This window comes from Carassius auratus, chromosome 31 (assembly GCF_003368295.1).
Source record: "Carassius auratus strain Wakin chromosome 31, ASM336829v1, whole genome shotgun sequence".
Classification (NCBI taxonomy): Eukaryota; Metazoa; Chordata; class Actinopteri; order Cypriniformes; family Cyprinidae; genus Carassius; species Carassius auratus.
Genome location: NC_039273.1, coordinates 11,204,827 through 11,222,788, shown reverse-complemented (window position 1 = coordinate 11,222,788; position 17,962 = coordinate 11,204,827). Strand labels below are relative to the sequence as shown.

General features: G+C 38.9%; 2 protein-coding genes across 2 annotated transcripts; both read right to left on the bottom strand.

Annotated features, from left to right (window-relative positions):
• LOC113050539 (protein Jade-3-like) lies at positions 1-10,893 on the bottom strand. Its single transcript, XM_026213572.1, has 12 exons — positions 10,665-10,893; positions 5,714-5,776; positions 5,176-5,235; positions 5,009-5,088; positions 4,743-4,900; positions 4,462-4,652; positions 4,172-4,383; positions 3,814-3,981; positions 3,470-3,586; positions 2,079-2,537; positions 1,454-1,571; positions 1-1,309 (listed from the first exon to the last, which is right to left on the bottom strand). The coding sequence occupies exons 3-12, from the start codon at positions 5,222-5,224 to the stop codon at positions 468-470; spliced, it is 2,394 nt and encodes a 797-aa protein (XP_026069357.1). The 5' UTR covers positions 5,225-5,235; positions 5,714-5,776; positions 10,665-10,893; the 3' UTR covers positions 1-467.
• Positions 10,894-11,795: 902 nt separating this feature from the next.
• On the bottom strand, positions 11,796-17,782 carry LOC113050540 (protein XRP2-like). The gene is made up of 5 exons (XM_026213574.1): positions 17,399-17,782; positions 15,053-15,721; positions 13,048-13,162; positions 12,857-12,942; positions 11,796-12,758 (listed from the first exon to the last, which is right to left on the bottom strand). Exons 1-5 carry the CDS (start codon positions 17,570-17,572, stop codon positions 12,675-12,677), a joined length of 1,128 nt encoding a protein of 375 aa, XP_026069359.1. The 5' UTR covers positions 17,573-17,782; the 3' UTR covers positions 11,796-12,674.
• Positions 17,783-17,962: the final 180 nt, after the last annotated feature.

Sequence of the window (17,962 nt, the reverse complement as noted above, 5' to 3'; positions counted from 1 at the left end):
TTTGTCAGACCAGAGTTCTTAAGCCTTTATTTATTTGCATAAGCATATCAGTAAGAAATTATGATAGCGTTTCAGTCAGTGGAAAGCATTTCAAATGTTCTTCACATCTTAACACAAACTACTATGTACAGTCTAAAAAAAAGAGAGGTTCCTTTTATGTACAGAAACACTGCTTGACGGCTCATAAAACCTACTGTATACGTGCTCTCACGTAATGAGTCCAAGTGCAGTAGAAACCCTATGGCTGGTTAGAGAGACACAGTGATATATATCAGTCCAACATAAAAATAGACCAATCGCTTGCACCTCTGCAATCTGCCAGGGAGAGCATTTTGGCACACTGCACTAAAACCCATCGGCTGATCCTCAACAGAGGAAAACAGAATCTGGCACTTTTGATTACCGCCAGAGGACTACGGTAACTTGTGGCAGTGGGTTAGAGAGGTTTTTAATGCTTTTGAAGATTTTCACCTTTGCACTGACGTCCTAGAGCCAAAAGACAGTTTTGTCCGGCTGGCAGACTTGACGTAGCCCCCAGCTGGTCCTCTCTGGTTTTTCCCCCTCCCTCCCTGCCGGCACTTCCCTTTAACCTCGGGCTCAGAGTCACTAAGCTCTGCATCGGGACAGTAACCGTCGCTCTCCTGGTACGGTCTGCTGCCCCCTAGCGGCCGCTCATTAGAAACTGGTTTGGAGAATCCGGAGGCATTGCGAGCGTTCTTCTCAAAGGCCCGAAGATCCTCAGTCCGTACTAAACTGACAGTGGCCTTCTTGAGGGATCGACTGAATTGTTCAAGAGATGTTTTGTGGAATCCACCTGACTTACTTTTCCCTGAAATCTCACTGCATGTGTCCTTTTCAGTGGGCGTCTGGCAGGAAGTGTCTCTTTGGAGTACAGGCTTGTCCATAATGCCATTGGATTTCAACTGGTGGTTTTTCTCAGGTTCAGTTTTGCCTTTCCTATTGGACGACTGGCCATGGAGGGCAGCATGCAGAGCTGAAGGTTTGCCAGATTGCTTCACGACCAATGGGGGGGTCCCACCATCTCGTCGTATGTAGATGGATGCTGGTAAGAGACCATTGGCACGCTCCTCTATCCTTATCCGTCCAAGATGGAGTTGCGGTTTGCCCTGACCAATGCCTCCCTCACCAATATCATATACGTTACCACTGTTATCGGGGCACAGGGGTCCATTAACCGATTTAGAGCTGGTTTTGCCATTGCCAAGTGACACTTTGGGCATTTTGAGTTTTAGGGTTATCCTAGGAGGCTGGAACAATAAGTTCTCTAATGAAGAGGACGCTGGAAGCCCTACCAACAAAAGTAGAAGTTAGTCAATTATTCAGTGGTGCTGGAATGTCATGGACATTCTACAAATTAATAAATTAATAAAAACAAAATGAAAAGAAAATGCACAAAACAAAATAAATAATAAATACAAAAAAAGTGAATTACCTGCAGATAACTCTTGGTTAATGAGTTTGACATGTAGATTGAAAATCTGCTCCTGAGCTTTATTCTGGGAGAGCTTCAGTTTCTCTCTTCGACTCACCATGTAACATAAGTTTCTCACCTGAAAAAACAACACACACATTAGGATCATAACATCAAAAACACCTTACATGATACTAATGGTTTAAGCATGCATTTACACTTCCATTTCTGGTCATTTTTTAAATATTGTTTTTAGTAAAGGATTAATTGTAAAGTAAACAATAAATACACTTGACGGTATTACAAAACATTACATTTAAAAAAAAATATATTTTTTTAAACATTCTATTAAACAAGATTATTATTATTTTTAAAATGGATTAAAATAGAAATTGGACAAATATTTAACCAAATCAATGTTTTACTATATTTTTGTTCAGATAAATTCTGTCTCGGTGAGCATAAAATACTTCTTTCCAAAACATTAATAAAGCTTACAGACTGTATAAACTTTTGATTGGTAGTGTACATAAACCAACTGAACTGGGAATGCAGGAAAATTGCTCACAGCAACAAAAAGACAACTCAAGTTGTTGGACAGCTAGTTGAACATTCTGATCTCATCCATGATGACGTGAGTACATACCCTCTCCAGGTCCTGCCGCAGGTGCATGAACATGCGCATTCGTGTATGGATGCTGTCCTCCTGTGGCTGCAATAGCAGGTTCTCTTCCTCTTCTTTAGGTGGCAGCAGGGCCTTGTTGAAGTTGCTTTTCCTCTTCATCTTCCAGTACTGAAAGACAAAATCCAGCAGGCCGATTGGCAGTCCAAGGTCTTGGGCCACTTCCTCAGGATGAACGAGTGTGTAGAACTCCTCTTCCAGCTGCTGAAGCTTCTGCGCCCTCAAGCCCAGTTTCTCAGTCTCAGTTGGAGGTTTATGACAGACAGGACTCAAGCCTGCTTCTCCAGCTTTGGGTTGGCTATGCTTCAGGCAGTAGGATTTGAACTTGACCTCGTCACCTTCATCAAGGATGGTCTTCATCTTCAGGTTGTGTTCAAAAGCACAAGTGACGTGGAAAGGGATGGTGCAGTTCTTAACCGAACACTGGAAGATTAGAGATAGTGTTAAAAAACATCAGTCTGGAAGACAAAACTGGAGTCAAGATTTACTAATCTTTGTTACTTTTTAATTCATAAAAATAAAAATAATGGATATCTTGGATATCTCTGCTCCCCAATTATTACTATACTTTCTAATCTGTAAATATCCTTCATCAGTATTTTTGTCTTGTTTTCCAGCACAAATGCCTAAAGATTAATAGATCAAGACACATTTACTTGGGAAACAAAATGACAAGTCTCGTTTTCTGTGAAACTAAGCCAAATTAAGTTTATAATTAAAAAGTAAAAATATCACCTAGCTGACTCAAGAACAAATTTTCATACTCCATCGACAAACTCAATTTTGTTCAATTTCTTGGAAAACAAGATCTTAATTTTGCATCTCAAGTACATGTATCTTGATTTACAGATGCCTTGATATTTGGAAAATGAGACAAAACTACTGAGAATGATATTATTTTTGCAGTGAATGCAACATTTAATGCATGCCCTTTAGAATTTAAGACTTTCTGCTCCAATTTAAGACATTTTTAAGGCCTGTGGAAACCCGGAAATATACCTAATAATAAAAATTGTATGCTATATATTGCACACCAAAAAGGTTTCAAATACCAATGTTACAATAAAAGCAGCTTACAGATTTTAAGAAGAACATTTTTTAAAATACACTAAAAAAATGTATGATTTATTCAAAGATATCACTACTTGCTTGATAATTTAAATTAAATACAATTAATATTATACCATTATATTATACCACACTCATTCTCTTGTAATGTAAAGAACTTTCTTCCAAGTTCTTATATCCAACTAAGCAGCAAGCAATAATTCATTTTCAAACTGACATTAATATTACAGAGTAATTGTTGCAACCCAGTAAAATCGCAGGAAAACTCACGCACTATAAATCATTACCTGTATACAGGCTCCAGTCTTGAGTTTACAGAGACTGCAGATGAGTGACCAGCGACTGGGAGGAATATGAGAAACTTTGGTGATGGGTTCCATCCTCTCTGGGCATGCAATGCTCACCTAAAGGCAATTACATTTTTTTAAAAGACCCCATAAACTCAAAACTGCTGTTTTGTGGCTTTCAGTCCATATCACTTAACTGAATGATATGCTTAATTAAAACTAGCAAATATGCTGACATAGGAAAGTGAGCTCAATTTCAAAATATTTTTAATGAAACAACATTAAGAGCATACAATCATAACAATAATGCTGGTGTAACTCCATCTTTGTGACAGACAACTCACCTCTGGAATCCAGAGGGCACAGCTTACATGAGCCCATTTAGTGCCCGCCCTGGTGGCCTTCATCGCACCCCCTCTTTTAGGACACAGAAGGCACTGGGGATTGATGCCAAGAACACAAGTCCTACACAACCAGTTCCCATCTGGCACTTTCACAATGCCATAGCAGGCCTACAACAGAATATGAGTGTGATGAGTTTTACGATAAAGTTATCTTCTTCTAGCTTGCTACAATAAATGCATTTTATTGCCTTGCCTTACAATAATATACTACAGCAATATTTTACTACAAAAGTATATAGATCATACACGGTATAGTTAGACAAAAAAATGTATTTCCTGAGAGCGACAAAGATCTCACCTGGTGCACACAAATGTTACACTTGTCACAAAAGACCATGTCATTGCCCTCCTCGCTGTCAGGTGAGCGACACACATCACAGATGACATCCTCGTCGTACTCGATTCCCAACCCTTCCTCAGTCTCGATGGCGTGGTTCATGTTGTCGTGGCACTGTCTCTCCAGTGCCTCCATGACCCGCTCCATCGTCAATTCATCCACTGGCCCATCACCTAAACGCAACATCCAAAATGTTACATTTCTCACAGGGAATCTTACGGGGAAGCTTTTACAAGCATCTCCTCTCTTACCCATCACCCCAAGCTCTGTGTTGAGCTGCTGGAGCCAGTATAGATCCATATCATCAAGGTCGTATCTACACATAGCTTCCGCCAGGTCCTTGAAGTTGACATAACCCGTCTCCGTAGAGTCCTGACTCCAGCACTGAATGTATTTCCTTGGTTTGGTGAAAAGGACTGCCTTTGGCTTCTCTGCTATTATCCTACACACACACACACACACATAAAACAACTTAAGTCACATGCAAGATGGTACATGTCCAAAAACCTGTTTTTACCAGCATGTGACATACCTCACAGAGGGCTGAGGGATAGTGTCTGGACTAGCGAGTACTTGTACACCCTTTTCCCATTCCTGCTTCCATGTGTCCGCCAACAGGTAATAATCATCAGGAGAGACATGGTGAGAATCTGGAAGCTTCATGGCACTGATCAAGTCTTTTCTGAACACCTAACGAGGGAGAAGTATCCTTAATGAGTGATAAAACTAATTTTATTGTAGAAAAGCCTCATTTATAGGGCTGGTGATACAAATCAATGGGTTTTAAAACAAGTTTACCTCTGCTGGTTTCTTCTGAGCAGAGGCGGGGGTGCCTGGTTTGCTTCCATACTTGTTAGAGGTAAAGGATGTCGAGGGACCTTTATGATACAACACATGAGTGAGCCGAGAATAAAACAACTTGGTTCTGTATAAAAGTTACATTTTGTAATGCTCATTTTACTCACTCTCATTGTCTGAACTGTCACTGCTGCTTGAAGTCCTGAGTCGTTTCATCCTGATGTATCCTGCAATGAAAGACCGAGAAGTGTAACTAAAACACATTTTCGGCTCAACTGATTTCTGCTTAAAGCATTTAGGCACAATGCTTTCAGTTACATGAAAAAAACAGAGCCGTTTTCACATAATAGGAAAAAAAAAAAGTTTATTTTGGTGCATATCAAAGAAAATAATATAATTCAAGGAACATAATATAATTCTAATTTGCATTTACTTTACAAAGACCAAATTTATATTTTATTTATTATTATTATTATTTTTAATCGTTATTACATAGACCAATATAAGTTCACTATAGGTTTATTACATTTCGTTCCTAAACAGTAATGTGGCATTATACATTTGATGGGTTTTTACATAAATTAAAATACTATGTAAATATGACATATGAACATAGTAATCATTCAGTACCCTGAAATAGATGTTGTTACCATTAGAGGGCGGCTTTAAAGGTCTTTCCTTTCACTGAGCAGTTTTTCCACTCACCATAAATTCAAAGAGCATGCTACTGTTTTCCTCTGCTGTACTTCTTCTAGCTTTCGCTCATGCCTGAAAACAGAGAACAAAACATGAGGAGTGAACACGTACTGCTCACAAAACCTGGGGTGGTAAAACAGGGGGTGGAGGGTGATAGACAGCCAGCAAAGCACAGCATGCACTGTGATTTATTACGCTCCAATACCTGACTGAGAGGCCTCCTTAAATAAACATTAACCAAGCTCACTTGGAGCAAACTACGTAAAGAAACATCTTAAAAAGCACAATTTACAAGCAAGGCAAAGGTTAATTTCACTCATCCTTAAACACTTCCTCCTTAGTTTAAAGAAAACAAGAGAATTGGTAATTCAGGCATGAAGGATTCTGGGAGATAAAATGCCTGTCCTGTAACTAAACTAAACTACTGCTGTTCTGTTCTGACATGGTAGTCTACAGAAAGAAAAAAAAATCCCACTGTCACCCTGTTAAGCATAATCTGGACAATATATTGAATATTCATGATTTGCATATGCCATTGTTTAAAAATGTAACTTGTTTTGATAGAAATGTATAGTTTTACTCAACAAAAATGCATTCAAAATCTCACAAGAGAAAATAATATTAATAAAAAATCTTAATTTTCTAATTTTTTTTTAAATAAATGCAGTCTTAGTGAGTGTAAGATACTGCTTTCAAAAACATAAAAAAAAAACTAAAATAAAAAAACTTACTATACTGCCCAAAATGTTCTCAACTATTTGATTTTACAAACAGCATTTTGATGTTGTGTCATTTCTGTGCAGAAACAGCTCTTGGACAACCACTGTCATGTGTTTAAGGAGCAGTTGTCTATTTTGTCGCAACAATAGTAGTAAACTATGTCCCAACGCCTCACTTGGTTAACATAACTCAGTGTGCCTCTTCAGTGCTCCATGAAGGGCTTTTGATGTGGACCTAAAGCCATATTTGTGACCGTAACAGACTGGCCTTCAAACCCAGACAGGAACATTTGCTTCTGACGCACATATTCTCGCATAAATAGTGTGAATGTTTTAAAGGAAACACAAATGAGACTTAAAAAGATTGGTGTGACTTGCTCACCACATTCTTAATTTGGAGTTGGGCCTTATCGATCATAATATTAAAGAATTAGTTTTGTAGTATCATAGAAAAGTGTCACCAAATTCCCCTAGAATGAGTCAGCACTGTGTGATTGACTCCTATCTGTAAACGAGACTGCCAATCAATACCTATTAAGAACGCAAATAGAGGGCTTTTCTCAAATTTGAATGGTTTGAAGTCAGATTACACATTTGTTGAAAGGGGAAACTATCTAATCTGGGTGGCCTTGGTTTGTGGTACAAAATGGCAAGACAAAATGACACAGTTCTAAAACTAATACGCCCTCTTACTGCGCCATAACTAATGCCGCTTTTCCACTGCATGGTACCATTCACATTTAGGGGGAAATCACTGGGTACAGTACCTGGTACTTTTTTTAGTAATACCTCAGTTTAGTTTCCAAGTAAACTGTGCCATTACCAAAACGTGACGAGTAAACTCTGATGATCATGGATTGGCCAGAGTGAATCGACACTACCTGTGTCACTGAACTTGCCATACATACACAACAGAACACCTATATCTACATTTAAAACAGCACAGCCAACAAAGGATTGAACGGTTGAACAGTTTGGTTTTTAACAACCAAAAAAAGGCTGTTTCCTGGTCTGTTGAGGAAGTACAGACGTTCTGCTAGTTGATATCAGAGGAGTGGATCCAGCAAGAGCTTGATGGGGCAACACTATAGACTGTATTGTTTCAGTGACGTCATCCGTAGTTTTCTGAAGAGCATTTTTGAAGCTCAAAGTGTGCGGAGCTGGCCATCACCATCTTGGCAGCACATCACCATACGTCACCCCCAGTAGGGCTGGGAGATATTGCCAAAAAAATCATATCTCTGTATTTATTGGCAGATTTGCGATATCCAATATGTATCTCTGTGTGTTTGTTTTTGTATTTGAATAAAAAAAAATTAAATCTTTTTTTTTTTTCACTTAACGCCCAATGTTGTCCAACAAAACGAATATTATATTATGTGCAAAAAAAGATTATAATAACATTTTATTTTAACATAGTAACATTACAATCTAAAAACAAAAATAAGTATTTTAAAGCAGAAGTTAAATTCACTAAACTAAAAATGAAAATGAGAACAAAAGCACAGAATTGTGTTAGGCTATTTTGATTATTCCACTGAAGTCTCTTTACAGTCAGTGCCATCATAAAAACAGACTTGTGTGATTATAATTATAACACTCCTGTTTAATTGAGCTCTGTCTGTTAGGCGGGCATGTGCGAGGTGGTGCTCATTCACTGAAGTTTAGCAGAGAATCCCAGAACAGAAGTCTCATTCACTTCTGACAGAACAAGTTTAATATTCCCATGGCTTTCTAACATTTGGAGATGGAGCACATACCTGTGATATGTAAGTTATACATTCAGGAAGACAGAACATCTCAAACACATTAAACAGAGCGAGTAGCCTGTGTCTCAGTCAGATGCACACAGACTCTTTCTGTCTGAGCATTTGACGGGCTGAGCAGCTTAAACTACTGCAAAACGAAATTATAAAATATGTCTTACCAGTTTTAAAGTCCTTAATATGAAGCTTGTAACATGGTAAAAACTAATTTGATTAAGCACTTTCTCCACAGCAGCTCAGTCTGTGTCCTCGCTATATTATCAGACTACTGTATAGCGATATATTATACAAACTCGATATACCGCCCAGCCCTAACTCCCGGATAATCGTGAGTTATAAAAAAAAATGTTTCAATTCACCCCACTCACAGCTGTCATGAAGGGCAAAATTAGTTATATAAACCAAAATATTTTTTTCAAACAGGCAGTAAACAATTTTTTTCCAGCTGTAAATTTGGGCATTTTAACATGCGGAGTCTATGGGATTGACTCCCTTTAACAGCCAGCCCCTAGCGACAGGTTGGAAAATTACAGTTTAAGTCACTTCCACTTTGGCCATGCAGAATGAAAAAGCCCCCCACTCTAAAGTGGCAATTATCTGCAGTGGAAACGCAAACCAATCCGAGCGTTGCCGTGCTGTACTGAGTCGAGTCATAACACGCAGTGGAAAAGTGCCATAACAGATCAGCGTTTGCTGAGAGCTACTTCAACCCCACACAAGCCTAGTGTGCCAACGACCAATCTCATTGAATGACCATTATTAGAAATGCACTGCAGAAATTATCTATAAAATTTAATTTCTCTCCTGTGCATGTTTTTTTTGTGTTGAAATTGACCATTAAGAATTATATAGATTAAAGCAGTGGTGTTTAGTGAACAAATCTTTTAGATGTTATTGTTGACTTCCATGCACTGACTTTTATTTTTCCTTCATTTCCTGCTTTCAAAGGTTGACTGCAGTGTGAACCAATAGTGTGAGTACAGACAGAGAAATATTTGGTTGACCTACTGAAAGCATGTCTCTTCACTGAATGAATGAGTATTATGAGACCGAGAGCAACCCTAAAACAAAATATCTTTGCGTGAACGGAATTAACGAAGGCATCTTGTTTGTGAAAGATATGAACAAATTGGGAGACTTAATTTGTAAACAAGAAACTGCTGACTGACCGGCCAAGACAGGACATTTCATTTTTGTTCATTTTCTCATTTGAGTCAGTCCATCCACATGACCATGCACATTTAAAATGATGGTACAGTCTTGAAAATAAGGGTTCTGATTTATATTGTTATATAACGAATCTCTTTAGTGAAATAATTCAAAAGACTCCAGCTAGTGGCCACTACTTCACCTCACCCCACACTGGCCTAGAGAACCAGCAAACCTTCATTTAGTGATTATTAAATGCACTTTAAAACTTATCTTCGTAAAGCTAGTTAAAAGTTACTCACCCCAACATTTATTAATAATCTAATAATACAATATAATAATATTTATAAGTACCTTAAATATTTAAATTATTTTAAATTAACCATAAACTAAACGTTTAGATTAAAGCCTGGGGCCAGGGATTTCGCGGGAAGGAGTGAGCAGGAAACGGAAGCTCGAGGAGGGCATTCCCGACCCGCATTCCCACAACAGTACTTCCGCTCGAAACTGTTAGACTGTGCTCGTACTGTTTCAGAATTAAAACTCAGTTATATGTTATATTTTTCAGAGTGCACTAGACACGTATTCGCTCTGTCGGACGAATTGCGCTTATGGCTTAGCATTCATGTACTTTACCGAGCGAGGAAGCCAAATACTTTTCACAAGGCTTTAAAAACGAAGCGGTTTCATTACACGGTTCATATTCATAACATAAAAAGTGGGAGACAAAACCCAGCGAATAAATATATAAGTGCAATTATGAAACAATCCAACGCCCATTCACCAACTTCACATCGTCTCTGTGTAAAGCTAAAAGCATGATGCAACGAAAATAACGTTACATGTTTAACGAGCCCTTGTGTTGTTATGACTATTTCCCACTCAAGTTATTCCCATGCTGGGCGAACAGACCAACTCTGCAAGTTCACACAGCTAAATAAAGAACGGAAGGGTAAACGCAGCAATGCATTACAGTAAAGTCTCACTCAACGTCTCTACTGTGTCTGTGTGAGCATTCGTGTCCTCCATTGCTGCACGCGCGAGAGTTTCTGACGGCCTTGGCGCCAAACTCGAGCTCCTCTACAGTAACTACAAAACCGTCTCGCGCTATAATAACACTTCCTGTGTGTATATAACAACATTCTGTGCGTGATCGCAAACATTAACGTACGCATAATGTTATCGCTGCAACCAATATTGTCTCAGTGGTCTAATACGAACGTAAAACCCTGCTCTGGATCGCAGCAGGCCCCGCTGCCTGGATATAACTGGCACACTGAGCCCTGTGTGAACACACGAGCAGTATTGTTCGTGCTGCACCCTTACCTTACAGCCGAAAATCCAGTGTTTCGGGACGATCGCACAAGGCGGTAGACTCCACGAGGCCGTCTTCAAGTCAGCAGTCCAGAGATACGGCACATACTCGTATTTTCGTGATTTTTTTTCCTTTTCTATCCCACTGTCAATATCCCAAAAGCAGAAATCACCCTCTCCAGTCTTACCACGACACAACAGCTCTATTGTACCACCGAGCGCTGGGTCCTAAACTCCGCCCTTTTCATGGCCCTACTAACTGAGAGCACCAGTGGAAAATGGACTATTTAGCATACTTCTTCTCAGAGGTAGTTAAACATCTTTTAATTGCCACTATAGAGGACTGTGATGTAGTCATGTTTTTATATTATCTGTAGTTTGCAATGCATGAACAATTTGCTTGAAAAGTACAAAATTAAATATTCTTTAAAAAAATTACATAAAAGTAACAGTTGTTGCCTAGTGGCTAGAGAGTTGGACTTGTAACATGAAGGTCATGGGTTTGAGTCTTGGAACCGGCAGGAGTTGTAATGTAAGTGAATGAACAGGCCTTTCTTCCACCTTCCATACCACCAACAAGATGCCCTTGAGTCAAGCTACAGACTTGAACCTGTGACCTTTGGGTTACAAGTCCGAATGGTTATAGGTTCGAGTCTCTAGGGATTGTAGGGAGGGGAAGGGTGAATGACCAGCACTTTCTGCCAAAATGTACACTGATACTTTGACACAAATTGATTATTTATGTATGGTCCTGTTATTTATGTATGTACTATGTCTGAGCCTCATCACAAGCATTTCAATGCCCAGTATTTCTCAGTGTTAACTAGGAAGACTCTGTCTCTTAACTAGGAACTAAGCAAATGATAAATACAGTAAGTACCTCTTGACCTCTTCATGAAAGTCTAAATAATGTTTCCCACAAAACCAAGCCAAATTAGCCTTCAAGTTTGGCATTCAAACTGACATTCAAAACTGTCATGTTTTTGACAACCAGACTTTTACAGTAACTCACAATCTCTGTAGGCATACATGTACTCAACTCACAAAAATATTTGCACCGATTGATATGTCTTAATTCATTTGTTTACTAAGATGTCATTTATCTTTGTGCCTATTTGCAGATAAAAAGAGATGACACATAACTGTTGACTAAAATGAATGTATTGGCAAATCACAGCTTATATTCAGTTCTACAAAACTGTCTCATACAAATAAGAAAAAAAGAGTTTTTTTTGGTCACAGGAAAGTTGTGCTTGCTAAAATGTTCCTACAAAAATAGAGCAGTTGTAAAGGAGACAACTAAAGCTCCTTTTAGTAGTACATTCAACATCAGATCACCGTTTTACATTCTTTTTAGAACAGTGTTACCTTAAAAACATAAGGAGAACAAATGTCATTTGTTTACAATAATAAAAAAATACTGAAAAAAACGTCAAAAGCCATGCTAACAAGAAAATAAAACATGGATATGTGTGTGTGTGTGTGTGTGTGTGTATATATATATATATATACATAAACGTGATGCAACAATTCATGTTTTCTGGCATTTGACAAATATCTTTTTTCTACACATGAACTAAAGGACTAAATGACATGTATAAAAGCAAAGGAGAATAAAACACAATTTCCAGCTATACATTTAGGGAAAAACAATTAAATAAATATCTATATAATCAAATTCATTATTTTCAGCATGAGTGATAAATTGTCCACAGCAATATTTGATTAGACTAAAGTTCCAGTTCTCAATTTTGTTCTTTATCTAAAGGCACTTGGCCTTCATGATTGGTTCCAAAACCCTAACTGACCATCTATATGCCTCTTTCAACGGCATGAAAATGTAAAATTGTCAGATCACAGAGCAAAACTGTATGTTAAAATAGTGGTTATATAAACCCCTAAAAGTGTTGAGATATCAGTGGCTTCACATATTAAGTAATTCCAATTCACTGAAATTACAAAATTGACAAAACCAAACAAACATAAACCCACATTAATTTGAGGTGCTCCTTTGTGCCAGTTTCACAGTCCCATCTGCATGTCAGCAAAGTTGAAAAAGTTGTCAACATCACGTGAAGATGTTTCTTTGCTCTCAGAAACAAATAGCTGCAGGAAAAGCAGCAGATAGCATGAAAAGCTTTAGATGATCAGAGCAAATCCTCAATAAACAGACTTGAGAAGTAACAGCTTCCTCTTATATTTACCTTATTCCCATTGAACACTTCATTGGCAATGGATTGACAAGCCTCCACCACACCATCTCCATTCAGCTCGAGGGCTACCACTGGACCTGCAGGAACACAGAGCAGTGTGTTAGAAGAGACATTTATATTTGCAACTATTTACAAGAGGCTGTACATGTTGTTATTTGGTGTAACACAATACATTACTGAACCTTTGGTGATCCACTCAGTGAGGGTTTCTGCATTGCTCTGGAACACTCGGTTCACATCCTCAGGGCGCATGGAAACCTCTTTGGTCTGAATGAGGACAAAGCCTTTGGCGGTCGTCTACATTTAGATTGATCAAGAAAAATAAAAGATTACAAAATTCAAGGTTTTCGCGAATTCGATAGGTTATGCATTGATGAACAGGCCGTGATTTCTGTGTGTGTGTTTAAAATGAGATTTGAGAACCGTAAAAATAAAACTAAATGATGACCACTATAAAGTTATTGATTTCTACAAGAAGTCAGTAACAAAAAGGTCAAATGCATGATTGCGAATAGTTTGTTTCTGTCTCTTACACACATATTTCCACATATTTTCATTATTTGAGTTCCTGTGGTTCAGTGGTAGAGCATTGCATTAGTGCAAAAGGTTATGGGTTCAATTCCCAGGGAACACACATACTTATAAAAAAAAAAGTATAGCCTAAATGCACTGTAAGTCGCTTTGGATAAAAGCGTCTGCTAAATGCATAAATGTATTTGCTTTAACAAATCCATACATTGCAGAGGTCAAGGATAGTTTAGGTAAAACTACATGATATATGTATATATTGCTGTAGTTTAAACCCACATGAAATCAACTGAATTTTCTTATTTACATCACATTTGTTTTGTGAATGGTTCACTTTTTATAATATGCAATAATATGAATGTTTCCTGTGTTACTGTTCTAAAATGTTTTTACAGTATAATACTTCATGGATCCAAAATGGTAAAATAATGGGTTGATATCTGAACAAAATGCATGAATGAATACCACATAAGTTGTTCTTTCAGGTACAGAATGATTATTATCATTTTTCTTGCATTCTGCATAAAAGCGTTTCATGTCATTTGAAAAGGATTTGTTAACTGCAGATAATATACTGTGAATCAGACCTTTAAAAGTACGCAGCAGAGCCCTTCCTGTTGAGCCCATCCGGCTTTTGGTAACAAAATACTAGAACAAACAGTTAAGATTCCCACAACCTAAAATATTTTCAGACACTCAGTCACGTCCCGTCACTCACACAACTTTCTGCAAGTATAAAAATAAAAAAGCACACTAGAACCAATATTGACACTTTTTTGGAGCGTAAAGGTCAAGATAATCATACACAGGCAACATCTCTAGCAGAAAAAGACAGATAAAAGTTTCAAATGTAAGTGAAGTGAAAAATAGTATACATCCCCTTTTCTATTAATATAGGTGGTGTAACTGAAGAATGCTGATTTCATTTCCCCCCCAAAAAACAAGAAAAACTTGCTGTGAACAACATTTTTCAATTAGATGTTAAACTGAGTAATAAACACAAAGCTTTTTTTTGGGGGGGGGGGGGGGGGTTGGGGGTGCAAATTCAGAAAATGTTGACTCTTTCTGATGAACTTCAAGGTTGAGAAACCTCAAGAATGTAACACGTATAAAATTCAAAGATGAACAAATGTGACCCTGACCACAAAACCAGTCTTAAGAGTCAACTTTTCAAATTTAGATGTATACATCATCTGAAAGTTGAATAAATAAGCTTTCCTTTGAGGTTACAAGGATCAGACGATATTTGGCTGAGATACAACTATTTGAAAATCTGGAATCTGAGGGTGCAAAAACAAGCAGAATACTGAGATATCAAATACCTTTTGTTGTCCAGACTAATTCTAAGCAATGCATATTACTAATCAAAAATTAAGTTTTGATACATTTACAGTAGAAAATGTAAAAAATATCTTCATGGAACATGATCTTTACTTAATATCCTAATGATTTTTAGCATAAAAGGAAACTAGATGATTTTGACCCATGCAATGTTTTTTTGGCTATTGCTAAAAATATACCCCAGCGACTTAAGACTAGTTCTGTGGTCCAGGGTCACAAATATGCCGCACTTGACGTCAATTTCTGGATCACCTATTGTTGGAACCATAAATGACAATTCTACACCATCAACTCTGAAACTATCAAATGAGTTCTAACCTCATCAATGAGCTTGCGGGCGTTGGCAGTTGTGTAGTCTCCTGCAAAAAAGACAAACAGGCAGGATTCTTCGCTCTCGGTGCGGCGCCCTCCTTTGGTCAGGGGCACTATGCTCCGATTTGCTTCAGTAGAGATTCTCACAGACTTGAATTCTGACTCAGGATCAGGTAGCGGCATATACTCCACAACAACAGCATCTTCTGGTAGGAGACTCCAATTGGTCTCTCCAGAGACAGGTGTGAAGTCATGAATATTACTCCAGTTGTTGTTAAAGATGCTGAGGCCTGCATCTTTAAAGTGGAAAGCCAGCTCGGGGTAGTAGTACTGGTAGCAACCAAACTTCATGCCTGTTGAAGACTCAATGATGGGTTGGGTGGCGCAGCACAAAAAGACGTCCATTTTCTTGCAATCTCTGGTGCGGAACTGCTGGCAGGCCACCACACACTTGATATCTTTGCAGTCTCTGAAGAACACGCTGCCTTTGACCGGACCTAACATAATACGGCAGTTCACACAGTCGTCGATGGTAATAGTCGCCGAATGGTCGAATACGTAGATGTTACAGTTCTCACAATCCTGAATGACAAACTGCTGGCCGTTGAGTTTGCCTGGCAACCGGCCCACTGTCTCATTCTTTAGGCCTGTCAGCATAAAGTCTTTCGGGTCAACCTGCATACAAATGTGCAAACGTTAATAAATGGAGAACTTCAAAAAGCAATAAAACCATTATCTGTTATCTCTGCTCTCAGGTTCCCTTCACACTCTAGTAGCAGGATGTCCCCTCCCTCACAATGTGTTTATTTTTAGTATATTGAGCCGACTGTATAACATTTGATTCAAGAATTTCTAAGGCATCCAAATTATCAACTGAAAACCCTGTTGTACACAATATTCTAAATACCTTGTCCCCTCTGATTGATAGTTCACACTTTTTAGCAAGCAACCTTAACTTTAGTAATATTCTTAAATTCTCCACCTGCATTTTGCTATGAGAATGACTTTTATATTGCTATTAATGTTTCAGTGTTTTTCTGTGCTCTGCATTTACCCCTTCCAAAGTGTGCACGCACGCACACACACACACACACACAGTAGTGGGCACTCATTTATGTTGCGCCGACCGGGGAGCAGGGGGTTCACTGCCTTGCTCAAGGGCAGTTTAGTCGTGGTATTGTCAGCCCGAGACTCGAACCCACAACCTTAGGGTTAGGAGTCAAACTATCTAACCATTACGCCACAACTTCCACCATGATTTCCCCCAAGTAGCAACAAATCTGTTCTACTCTATTGTGAGACTAATGATTATAGAAAAAAGTAAAGCGGGGGCTTGGTTCTATGCATCAATTGTCATTCGAATAAAATATATAGCATGTAATTAGAAAATATTTAGGGTGAATTTTCACTTCAATTTGCCCAAAAACTTCAATTTATTCTTAAATCTAAAACGGCTAGAAAACTTTCAAATTAACCCATGTCTTGAAAATGCTAATCCCCAGCCAGGTTTTAGGACCACAAAGTAAATGATGCTTTCAAGTTTGATTATTTTTTATATAAATACTTAAAAAATATATATTTGTGGAAGCCAATTGGAAGATTGCTGAGGCCCTCTAGTGGGCCCTGACCCCTGGTTTAGAACGACTAGTCTAATCCATCAGATCACACACTGTCTTTGACAGACCGTAAGAGAAAACTGATAAACAGTTGGACTTGTCTCGTGAATTCATTGCCTTTCAGTCTGCACTTGAAAGCATCGACCAGGGCGATAATAGATTCATACTTCCGGACATTTAAATGCTATCAAAGCTTGGTTTTGCGGTCGGAGGGGCAGACACACACCCCACCCTTATTACTCCCTCTCTTCCTCCCTCTGATACACTGTCATACATGTTGATGGCGACACCACTTATGGGCTAATCCTGAACACAGCGTTATCTGGGCAAGCGCCAGGCAAACAAGTTACGTGCCCTGACTTTAAGCCGATAATAAGATCTGTCTATAATTTACCATAGCATTTGAAAACATATACCCGCAGACAGACTTTCGTGTCCATGGTCAGTCGAAAGGACAAATGGAAAGCACTCCGAAACACTTAACAAGAGGAGCCAAACCCATCGCTAGTGTGATTACGCATGTTGTGATTGCAAAAAAAAAAAATGGCTTTAACAAAGCGAGTTGAGCTAACGCACATAAACACTAACGTCATCTATTTCAGACGGACTGTTGGACGTTCATTCTGTATGATTCCTAAAGCGATTATGCAACATACTGTGTAGTGCAGTCTAATGCACAAAAACGTGTTCTAATCACCGATTTATATAGATCTTTGGTTATAACACAGGGACGTACCTTTTCTCGTTTATCCCAACTGTACTGCTTTGGAGCCTCCTGGTTGCTGTTGCTGCCCAGCGCAGTGTTGTTGGAGTCGAGGAGGTCATTGCTCGTAGCGCTCTTGTCTCCAGCGGGCAAAGCAGAGTCTTTTTTAGGAGATTTTCTCCTTGATTTGGAGAAGAAGCACCCCATTTATGAAGGAGCAGTAAAAGCGATATGTCAGCGCGCCCCTTCTCCTGTGGTGACTGCCACGCGCTTCAGAAAAAGAAAGTCTCGATCAGCCGCAACAGTAGCGCTCCGTGACTCTCACCCTCCCCAGAAAGTAACCAAGAACAGGCAACCTGTGCTCTTCCCGTTTCCTTGACCCTCGAGTCAGCCAATCACTACAGCGGACCGCGTTACTAGGGAACAGCGAATCAAAGCTGAGCCCTTGTGGTGACAAATCGAGTCTCCCCATCGAAATCCGCTCTCCATCCCGGCTCCATCGAAGTAAGAGCTGGGGGCTGTTACTAATATTTGACCCCTGCCTTTTGCAAATACAGCATTTTGTTCGTGCACAGTGTAAACTCATCTTTGCATATT

Bases quoted from the DNA above. Each gene is read 5' to 3' on its own strand.
- LOC113050539 (XM_026213572.1), bottom strand. From the start codon at position 5,224: ATGAAACGACTCAGGACTTCAAGCAGCAGTGACAGTTCAGACAATGAG. The intron at 4,653-4,742 runs GTATGTCACATG...GTGTGTGTGTAG, and splicing joins ATCCCTCAGCCCTCTGTGAG to GATAATAGCAGAGAAGCCAA. The intron at 1,310-1,453 runs GTAATTCACTTT...TTTTGTTGGTAG, and splicing joins TAACCAAGAGTTATCTGCAG to GGCTTCCAGCGTCCTCTTCA.
- LOC113050540 (XM_026213574.1), bottom strand. From the start codon at position 17,572: ATGGGGTGCTTCTTCTCCAAATCAAGGAGAAAATCTCCTAAAAAAGAC. The intron at 12,943-13,047 runs GTTCAGTAATGT...GTGTTCCTGCAG, and splicing joins CACTGAGTGGATCACCAAAG to GTCCAGTGGTAGCCCTCGAG. The intron at 12,759-12,856 runs GTAAATATAAGA...CTTTTCCTGCAG, and splicing joins AAGTGTTCAATGGGAATAAG to CTATTTGTTTCTGAGAGCAA.